A 10,675-nucleotide genomic window follows, 5' to 3' on the forward strand; every position below is an offset into this window, starting at 1 on the left:
AGGCTTTTATTCTGCGCAAAATGTTCAAAACTTGACCTAAATCATGCTATAATTTTTCATGTTACTTTCTAAATTTATGTTTTTTAGATCATTCTAAATTTATGCCGTAACTATTTCTGTGCAAGAACACAAAATTTTCACAGAAAACGCTCTCTGTACACTGCTTTTCTGTACACTGCTAAATCGGCGAAGAAAAGAAAAGCAAATACATAGTAGTTTTCTTTTTGAGTCTGCATCCTCTCCCAGCTGGCTTCCCACGGCCCATAGGCTGCAACGCTCGCTTCACCAGCTGAATGAGCTGAAAAAAAAAGGATTGCGCGGCCCGTCCAGCGACCTGGTCGAGAGAAGCGAGGCTGCCGAACGAAAAGCCAGAAGGTGAGTCCGTCCTCCCGCTCCCTGGTGGTCCTCCACGGCGGCGGCTGCATCCCGGCCAGGAGGTGAGTCCCTCTCTCCCGCTCCCCTCTCCGGCCACCTAGGGTTAGGGTCACCAGCGCGCGGAACGGCGTCGACTTGCTCTGCCGCCGGCTGGGTTTGTGCCCGTAATGGTCGCTGAACCAGCTGCCGTGTGCTGCCATCGCCGCCGTCGCCGCCGCTGCTGCGTGGTGTTGATCCACCTCAAGCCCTGCTGTTGTGGCTGCTATTTGACTGTTGCTTGCTGCTGGGAGATCTGATGATTGTTTGCTTGATTGCCTGCTGTTGCAGACCGAACACGCCCCAAGTCTTCTAACCCTAAACGCTAAACCTCTCGCCCCTCCCCATGGCGTCACCGCCACCGAAGCTTCCGATCCCCGGCCGACGCAACATACTCATCACCAGCGCGTTGCCCTATGTCAACAACGTTCCGCACCTGGGGAACATCATCGGATGTGAGCACCCCTTCTGCTGTGCTATCTCCTCCCCCAATTTTGTTGCCTCGAGCTCTCGCTTACCCACCCTTTTGTTTTTCTGATGGTTTCGATTTTGGTCGTGATCTGCAGGCGTGCTTAGTGCCGACGTGTTCGCGCGGTACTGTCGGCTGCGAGGGTACAACGCGATCTACATATGCGGCACCGACGAGTACGGGACGGCCACCGAGACCAAGGCCTTGGAGGAGAAGTGCTCGCCCAAGGAGATCTGTGACAAGTGCGAGAGCCTTCACTTCTTGATGCTTTTTTAGTTAAATTTGGTTTTTTTGTTACAGGATTTGGAAATTGACCGTTATGGAATCTATCCAACACTGCTTTGAATTGCGCCAAACACACATATGACGAAAGTTTCAGTTATCAACCTTTGATATGCTTATACACCTAGCTAGTAAAATTTTGATGGTAAATATGAATAATGAAAGCATTTTATTCATAGTAAGCTTTCCCGGCTGAAAATGTAGGTACCATGTTATCCATGACGAGGTTTACAAGTGGTTTGACATAAAGTTTGACAAGTTTGGGCGGACATCCGCTCCTGAACAGACAGAAGTCTGCCAGGCAATTTTCCATAAACTGATGGAAAACAAATGGCTCACGGAGAATACCATGCAGCAGGTACAGCTAATTCCTAGCCTGGTCCTGTATATATTCATCTCTGCATGCTGTTTCTGTTATATAATATCTTTCTGCTTTGCAGCTTTATTGTGACACGTGTGAACGATTCTTAGCCGATAGGCTTGTGGAGGGGAAATGTCCGACCGAGGGCTGTAACTATGAAGCGGCAAGAGGTGATCAATGTGAAAACTGCAGCAAATTGTTGAACCCAACCGAGTTAATTGATCCAAAGTGCAAGGTAAGCGTGCACAATACTTATTGTAATATATTTAGTTGTGTTCAGCGTACCATTATGATTTACCTGAGCACACGAGGTGTGTACCTCGTGAAACTGCGTATGATAAACTTTCTTGTTCTGTTTCTGTTTTTAGGTCTGTAAGAATGCTCCACGTATTCGTGACACAGATCACTTATTCTTGGAGCTTCCTCTATTGAGTGATAAGTTGGTAAACTATATTAACAACACTTCAGTAGCTGGTATGTGGAGTCAAAATGCTATTCAAGCAACAAACGCATGGTTGAAGGAAGGGTTAAAGCAACGTTGTATCACTAGAGATCTTAAATGGGGAGTTCCTGTTCCACATGAGAAGTATAAAGACAAGGTTTGGGCATATCAGATATCAAGATATTCTGCTGTTATGCATCTATCTTATTTCTCATTTATGTTTGTTTGCAGGTGTTCTATGTCTGGTTTGATGCACCAATTGGGTACATATCTATCACAGCATCATATACGCCTGATTGGGAGAAGTGGTGGAAGGATCCTGATAATGTAGAGTTGTTCCAGTTCATGGGTAAAGATAATGTGCCATTTCACACGGTATGATGCCTATGATATGGTGGACACCTTCTTTAGTTATTCACACTTGTTTTGGCACGAATTTAGTAGTTATTTGGCTTCATTTCGCTAGCGAGCATTTTGGTCAAGCTTTTCCTTGCCCATGAGTTGGCCAATATGGCAAGAAAGATGAACTTGAGTTACCAAAGAGGCATTGGCAAGCCGAAAATGTTGTCAACCATCCAACAAAATAACAAAAATTTGGCCGTGACCAAACAAATTCTAGGGTAAGTTTTGGATACCATCAAAACATACCTATGTTAGCCAATATATTTGTAGATTAAGTTTTGTTGAACTGGCAAGCCAGGACAATAGTACTCCTAGCCAGTGGGTTTGTTTTCACCACAAAATAGGACTGAAAATTGCAAATTATGATTTCTTGCTGAATATTTGACCCCAGTCAAGTACTGTGATTGTTCGACTCGAAAATGTTTGCTTTCGTTTCAATTAATTAGTGCTTTCAGAAATTGAAAAAAAAAACCCTTTAACAAGCCAGTCTAATGCGAGCTGTATTGAAATGTATGGATAGCACATGTGTATACTGACTTTTCTTTTAATGTCTGTACTTCTTTTCCATGAAATACTTATCTGTTAAAAATGTAATTTTCAGGTCATGTTCCCTTCAACACTACTGGGAACTGGTGAAAACTGGACAATGATGAAGACCATAAGCGTTACTGAATATTTAAACTATGAAGCAGGTACGTTCCACATTTTTATTTGAACCTAATGCTTGATTGATGCACACAGTTCATGCTAGTCATTCATATTTGGTTAATGCTTTCCTGTTTACCTGAGCTGAAATTCCTATTGACTTTCAAGAGATTTATCAGTCAAGCATATCCAGCTGCATTTGTTTACACCATAGAAATACATGTTCCGTTTACTCCCCTGCAATTGAGGCTCTTGGACCTGGGCTTCCTGAAGCGCAGTTTCTTTTACCAGAGCATATTGCCCGGTACTTGGCCCATGTTTGCACTGGGAGCTGTGGTGCATTGCGATGCACTTCATGCTGCAGAAATAGTTGACACCTTTCTCAACCTCAACACTTCTCTTTCTTTTCCGGTGCCCAGAATGACTAGCTGTATAGGTTTGTGTATATGTATATTGTTGCTTGATATTCAGCAGTGGGCCATGTTTTCATTATGGTCATGCTTCATGACTGCTCCCTTGTTCTTCTGCCACCAGAGTATTATCATGAAATTGGATGAATGGTTTGAAGACATCAGGTTATGCTGTTATGGCATCTCTTATCCTTTTTGTTTGGCTAAACAGCCTATAGACTAAGATATGGCCCAGCATGATCGAGACACTGTTTTGCATGGGCCTGATTCAAATTACTCCGAAGTAGATGCATATATATATCGGCACATTATGTATGTTTATTCCCTTGATAATAGCTAAATATTCCTCACATCTATAGGAAAATTTTCCAAGAGTCATGGTATTGGTGTCTTTGGCAATGATGCGAAGGTTACTAATATTCCATCTGAAGTATGGCGATACTACTTGCTTATGAACCGCCCTGAGGTTTGTATAGACATTTTGTTTAATGGATTTAAAATATCTGATAATGACATTCAATGCAATATTTTTATTTGACTTCTGTTTTGGGTGTTCAGGTATCAGATACACTGTTCACTTGGGCTGATTTACAAGCTAAATTGAACAGCGAGTTGCTGAACAACCTGGGAAACTTCATCAACCGTGTGTTAAGCTTTGTTGCAAAACCAGCTGGTTAGTCATGGGAGAATCTTGCACCTGCCATCTAACTGTCTAGAAGTATTATCAGTTGATTTCTGTATTTTCTCTTACAATTTATCTTGATTATCTGTGTGATTTGCTACCATACTATATCCTCATCCGGTCATCCCCTTTCTTCGGCACTTTCCTTAAGTTGATTTTTGATCTTCTGTTCTGATAGGAGCTGGATACGACTCCATCATACCTGACGCTCCTAATGCCGAGTCACATACATTGACCAACGCACTTGCAGAAAAAACTAATAAATGGGCTGAACAATATCTTGAAGCAATGGAGAAGGTCATTAATTTACTTGAACCATGTGAAATGGCACACATTCCTGCATCCTGTCTAGTTTTGTGTTGTTGCATTGTGCCAGCTTTTAGGATTTGAAACAGAATGCTCACTCCTTCCGCTACAGGTTAAATTGAAACAAGGACTTAAGAGTGCAATGGCGATTTCTAGTGATGGAAATGCATATTTGCAAGTAAATATAATTCTTTGTCTTGGTTCCCATTTGTGTTTTTAAATAGCACTGTTATATCTTTGACTTGCTAATTGAATACAGGAGAGCCAATTTTGGAGGCTTTATAAGGAAGATCCAGCAGCCTGTGCCATCGTAATGAAAACTTCAGTTGGTGTTGTCTATCTCCTTGCCTGTCTGCTGGAGCCTTTTATGCCTTCCTTTTCTAGAGAAGTATAATCCTTTTTTTTCATGTTTCACAGTTTCTGTTAATAGGCCTGCTTTGCCTGAACTCACTCTTATGTTTGTTTCTTAATAAGGTGCTGCGACAATTAAATATGTCCCCAGATGAAGATCTGTCATTCTGTGATGATAAAGGAGAAACTGCCAAGGCTAAAAGACCCTGGGATTTTGTATCAGCAGGACACAAAATAGGAAAGCCAGTCCCTCTATTTAAGGAACTGGTGCGTATTTGCAACATTTTTAAACAAATTTGTTAGTTGGTCCTGCTTTTATATCTTGTAACTTGAAATAATGCAGAAAGATGAAGAAGTTGAGGCGTTTAGGATCAAATTCGCTGGCAGCCAAGCTGAAAGGATCTCAAAGGCACAAGCTGATGCCGAGGCAAAGAAAGTTGCTGATAAGCTCAAGGGCACAAAATTATCTGGTACTTGTGAAATTCTTACTATATGTTTTTCTGTGTGAATTACATGGGAGAACAGTTTTTTTCTGTGTCAATCTAGAAACAGGATTTTCTTTGTGGCTCAGTTGTATGCAATTTGTATGTTCTCTTGAAAACACCGGTGCATAGTGCGGCATTTTTCTTACGCTTGAAGTGCTCTTGAGTTATCTTCTGCTGAACCAATTTCATAATTCAAAAAATTCATTGTCAAATTGTCTTGTCTTGCTTTCGTATCCAGAGGGAAGTTCAAAGAAGAAACAATCTGGTGGTTCGAAATCAAAGACAGCAGAGGATGTCTCAGTTGCCAAGCTGGATATTCGGATAGGGCTTATCAGAAAAGCAGAGAAGCATCCAGATGCCGATTCACTTTATGTAGAAGAGATCGATGTTGGAGAAGAGGCACCAAGAACAGTGGTTAGCGGCCTTGTCAAATTCATCCCTCTGGAGGAAATGCAGGTTTGTCTTTCTTAGAATCATTTCTAGGCATGACATTGGTCTATGCCGTGGTGGTCTTGCCTCCCTAATTTTGCAATTTCTGGTACGAATGAGCAGAACCGGAAAGTGTGTGTGCTCTGCAACCTTAAACCGGTGGCAATGCGCGGTATAAAGTCACATGCTATGGTTTTGGCTGCATCGAACGAGGACCACTCAAAGGTAAGGAACGTTTGCCTCTCATGTGCTCTCTGTTTGATAAAGCATCATGAAAGTACAGTGGCAGCAGCCAGTTTGGTTGGTGGAAACTGACATTCGAAATTTTAGGTTGAGTTGGTTGAGCCTCCAGAATCCGCTGCTGTCGGGGAGAAGGTGACCTTTGCCGGGTTCTCTGGTGGGCCTGAGGCTTCTCTTAACGCCAAAAGCAAAACCTGGGAGAAGTTATCCGCCGATCTGCACAGCAACAGTGAGCTTGTGGCGTGCTACAAAGATGTTGCATTCACAACTTCGGCTGGGGTATGCAAGGTCAAGACCATAGCGAACGGGGAGATCCGCTAAGGCACATTTCCATTTTGCAGTCTGACTGAGTCGTTGTCTGATTCCATTGAAAGTTAATATTGCTGATTTACTCTATTTTGGGGAATTTTGATGTGTCTTTCGAGTACTGCTCTGCACCATTGTGATTGAAAGCATGCATTTTTTTGGTATGTTCGACTCAGTCTCTCTTTCCTCTTTTTCCTTTTAGTTTTCTTTCTTTTAATTAGTGTATGTTCGGCTCACACCCTCAGGAGCTATCTTTACATAGGACCGTTTCTAGCTGAACTTAAAGAGCCCCCCAGTTGTTGGGAGGCCATTTGTGCTACTTCCTCTGTATCAAAATATAAGCCGTTTTTTTAGGTAATTTAGCATAAAAAAGGTCATATATTTTGGTACAGAGGTAATACAAGTCTAGCGCTAGCATCTATCTTTGCTTTCGCTAAAAAAAAACTCTTATCTTTGCTGCTTAGAAGGCCAGGTTGGATGAGCAGTAGCCGTCTGGCTCTATTGCATTTTCCATGGCAACCGCATATACTGTGTGGTTATACCATATTAGTCCCCATATATATGGAAACTATATGATTGGTTTCATCTGTCTCTCTTCTAAAGGGTACTCTACGCTGGTGCAGTAGACACAGGGAAGTACGATGCCAGGAAATGGATGTCACTGGAGATGGTCCCTGTCAAAATGCACGTCCTGTTTTAAAAGTACTGAAAATAAAACAACGGACGTCGTTTCAACAAAATGATTACCAACATTTTTTTGGTGGGAGTTACCTACATTGATAATAGCATAAATGAACTTTTAGTCACTGGTAACCCTTTTGCTAAAAAAAGCAAATCACCTTTTATTTATGACGAAAAAACACACCCAATACCGAGAAAACCTGAGAATCGTGATGTGTGAGATGAAGGTTATGTGAGTCTGTTTGGTTTGCAGCCTAAGCTTAGTCGTGTCATAATATCTTAGGCATATCGTTTGATTCATTGTCATACTTGTGGTTTGCACTTTTTTCTAGCTACATTGTCTACATGTTATAAACTCAGTTGTTTATCAAATCTTGCCATATGGTCATTTTATTACCCACACTTTATATTGCAGCCACATTTACCTCAGCTTAACTATGCGAAGTTAGTCATGAACTAGAAAGACCCCGTAATTTGATCGAAACTACTCTGTGCCCGATACTCAAGTGACCGATCACTGCACGACGTCTAATCAAGTGGTCCCATCACGTCAATCAAGTGGTCCGCTCCAATTTAACTCTATGCATGGATGGCTCAGATCTGGTTGTCGTCCCAAACTCGTGTGATTGGTGTCCTGTGTGTAGCAACACTCTAATTTGATCCCGGCTCTTGAGATATTTCCCCGCCTTTCCCCACCATCTTCGTCTCCACACGCTACATACACGTGAAACCGACGCTTGTGCCCCACCATGACAACCCGCATCCGGGCCCGCACTCCAGTTACCTTGACGATTCAAAGCCGCGAGTGGATTTCCTGGACCGCTTCAATGATATAGGTGGGCCCGCTAGTCAGGTGAGCCTAGGATAGAATGTCAAAGAAGAAAAAGGTGAGCCTAGGATAGAATGTCAAAAAAAAGAGGTGAGCCTAGGATAAGCACGCCCCATGACGTCATCCTCCTCTCTTCTTGTACTCGTAGATAGTGGCGGCAATAAGAATTAAGAAAAGCGCGCGGCCAGAGTTAGGAAGAAAGGTCCGACAGCGAGCGAGCGAGCGAGATAAGGAGAGAGAGGGCGCGCGCGGGGATCTCCCTGTCTTGATCGGCGGTAGAGTCGTCGGCGGCGGGGACGATGGAGAGGGGGCCGGCGGGGACGATGGGGCCGCTGAGTGACGTGCCGGCGATGCTCGACGGCGACCGGTACGAGCTGGTCCGCAGCATCGGGTCCGGCAACTTCGGCGTCGCCCGCCTCATGCGCAACCGCGCCTCCGGCGAGCTCGTCGCCGTCAAGTACATCGACCGCGGCGAGAAGGTACCACCCGCGCCACCACACTTCGATTATTTATTCCCGGTTTCCCACACGCGCACACTTGGCACCAGAGCCATGGCCTTTGATATTTACAAGTCTGATGCGTGCGTGCGTGCGCGCGCGCAGATCGATGAGAACGTGCAGAGGGAGATCATCAACCACAGGTCGCTGCGGCACCCCAACATCATCCGCTTCAAGGAGGTGAGTATACGATCGGCGATACAATCGCCTTCGCTTGCAGTATCGATTCTTCGATGGTTATGTGGACTGTGGTGGAATGATGCAATGAACAAACTCTGTCTTCAGGTTATTCTGACGCCGACGCATCTCGCCATCGTCATGGAGTACGCCTCCGGCGGGGAGCTCTTCGAGCGCATCTGCACCGCCGGTCGATTCAGCGTCGACGAGGTATCTCTCTTGACTCATAGCTCTGCCATATAGTCTTTTTTTCTTATCAAGAGTTGTACGATTGTACAATTTGGTTAACTCAGTTTGTATGTGTGTTCATTTTTCAGGCTCGGTTCTTTTTCCAGCAGCTGATATCTGGAGTCAGCTACTGCCACTCCATGGTATCAATCTGCTCCCCAAATTATACTGCTACTACTTGATTTTACCTTTCCATGTATTTTCCTATGCAACTGACAACATGAATTTGTTCTATTCGTTAAGCAAGTATGCCATCGTGACTTAAAGCTCGAGAACACTCTGCTGGATGGAAGCACCACTCCTCGCCTCAAGATATGCGACTTTGGTTATTCGAAGGTATTCTAGGCTATTAATCTGGTGGAGCGCCTGAGTGCTTGCTTATGTGAACCATCTTACACCAGAAACTTATGTGACAAACAGAAGGTGTGTCGGTTACCAGATTTTTAATTGATTTGCAGTGCTGTTATTTTTGTTTTACAGTCATCGGTTCTTCACTCTCAACCAAAGTCAACTGTTGGAACTCCGGCATATATTGCCCCTGAAGTTCTGCTCAAGAAAGAATATGATGGCAAGGTGTGCATCCACCTTGGCGCTTTCAAGTTTAAACCGTCTGATACATACTCTGCCCCATCTGCTGCCTAATTTGAATAACTTTGCCCGGCCATGAAAACTTTACTTGCTTTATGAATCTTCCATCCACCTTTCGTGGGCATGGGTGGTGCATGGTCTTGAGGAACAACCATTTAAAGTACTTTCATGTTTTTTGCTAAAGCACTAATAATTTGTCTCTGAATGGAGATTGCCGATGTGTGGTCATGTGGGGTAACCCTTTACGTGATGTTGGTCGGTGCCTACCCTTTCGAGGATCCGGAAAATCCCAAGAATTTCAAAATGACAATTCAGGTATGCCGCCAGCCGTTCGGCTTAGCAATTCCACTAGTTGCAGTTATAGCCAAACATCTAAATACCGAGGTCAACTTTTTCAGAAAATATTAGGTGTTCAGTACTCGATTCCGGACTATATTCACATACCTATGGACTGCCGAAACCTTCTCTCAAGGATCTTTGTTGCCAACCCAGCTACGGTGAGTACTCGCTTCATCGACACACGCACGGTTTCGCTTGTTCGGCCCTCAGGATAACGCCTGTGCTATTTGAGCTTGCAGAGGATCACCATACCTGAGATAAAGAACCACCCATGGTTCCTCAAGAACCTCCCAGCTGACCTCATGGACGGTCCCACAGCGAGCAACCAGTATGAGGAGCCTGACCAGCCGATGCAGAACATGAACGAGATCATGCAGATAATGGCAGAGGCGACCATACCGACGGCCGGCGCCCTCGGAATCAATAAGTTCCTGCCTGACGGCCTTGACCTCGACGACGACATGGATGATCTGGACTCGGACCTCGATATCGACATGGACAGCAGTGGGGAGATAGTATACGCTATGTAGTAAACCTGTGAATATCTGTATGTGCAGAAGCGGTATTTGTGGTTTTCCACCTTGTTTGCTTCTTGAAAACACACCAGATTGAGTGCCATTTTGTGTCAAGAAGAAGAGTGTAGAAATGTACATCGAGAGGATTGTATTCAGGCTACTGCTTGAGTCTGAAATTGGTGTTGCTGCTGATTGTGTAGCGTGTGTTGTCTAACAAAATATGTTGGAGTTTTCTGATGATGTTGATAAAAGGAGTATTTACCCGAAATCGCTAGATGAATAATGTTGTATTATATGTGTATCATGTAGACGCAAAGCTGATTTGTGATGCAACGCCAGCTCTGTCTGCGGCCCCTGAGATTGCACTCCACCTATGCAATGCAAGGACTGCCCCTACCACGACCCGACACCTTTTTCGAAAAGGGACGCTTTATTACTTAAAAGATTTAAGCATTACACCCGGCCTCTGCATTACTAAGATGTACACAGCCAAATAAGGTCTTCTCGCCGGTTCAAATAAAATAAAATAAGGTCTTCTCGCACAAATGAAAAACAAAAAGGCGAAATACAAAAACATGAAGAGTCCATATAACACCTAAA

General features: G+C 44.0%; 2 protein-coding genes across 2 annotated transcripts; both read left to right on the plus strand.

Moving 5' to 3' along the window:
- The first annotated feature begins 297 nt into the window (after positions 1-297).
- Positions 298-6,390, plus strand: LOC119307610 (probable methionine--tRNA ligase). Its single transcript, XM_037583684.1, has 18 exons — positions 298-437; positions 703-866; positions 978-1,122; positions 1,367-1,520; positions 1,603-1,758; positions 1,892-2,122; positions 2,197-2,340; positions 2,969-3,059; positions 3,782-3,888; positions 3,981-4,095; positions 4,283-4,401; positions 4,523-4,588; positions 4,670-4,798; positions 4,885-5,028; positions 5,105-5,231; positions 5,485-5,702; positions 5,799-5,900; positions 6,006-6,390. The coding sequence occupies exons 2-18, from the start codon at positions 758-760 to the stop codon at positions 6,234-6,236; spliced, it is 2,388 nt and encodes a 795-aa protein (XP_037439581.1). The 5' UTR covers positions 298-437; positions 703-757; the 3' UTR covers positions 6,237-6,390.
- A 1,501-nt stretch (positions 6,391-7,891) lies between these two features.
- Positions 7,892-10,343, plus strand: LOC119307611 (serine/threonine-protein kinase SAPK9-like). Its single transcript, XM_037583685.1, has 9 exons — positions 7,892-8,210; positions 8,334-8,408; positions 8,514-8,615; positions 8,723-8,776; positions 8,877-8,969; positions 9,114-9,206; positions 9,432-9,536; positions 9,620-9,718; positions 9,800-10,343. Exons 1-9 carry the CDS (start codon positions 8,031-8,033, stop codon positions 10,088-10,090), a joined length of 1,092 nt encoding a protein of 363 aa, XP_037439582.1. The 5' UTR covers positions 7,892-8,030; the 3' UTR covers positions 10,091-10,343.
- Positions 10,344-10,675: the final 332 nt, after the last annotated feature.

This window comes from Triticum dicoccoides, chromosome 5B, assembly GCF_002162155.2.
Source record: "Triticum dicoccoides isolate Atlit2015 ecotype Zavitan chromosome 5B, WEW_v2.0, whole genome shotgun sequence".
Taxonomy (NCBI): Eukaryota; Viridiplantae; Streptophyta; class Magnoliopsida; order Poales; family Poaceae; genus Triticum; species Triticum dicoccoides.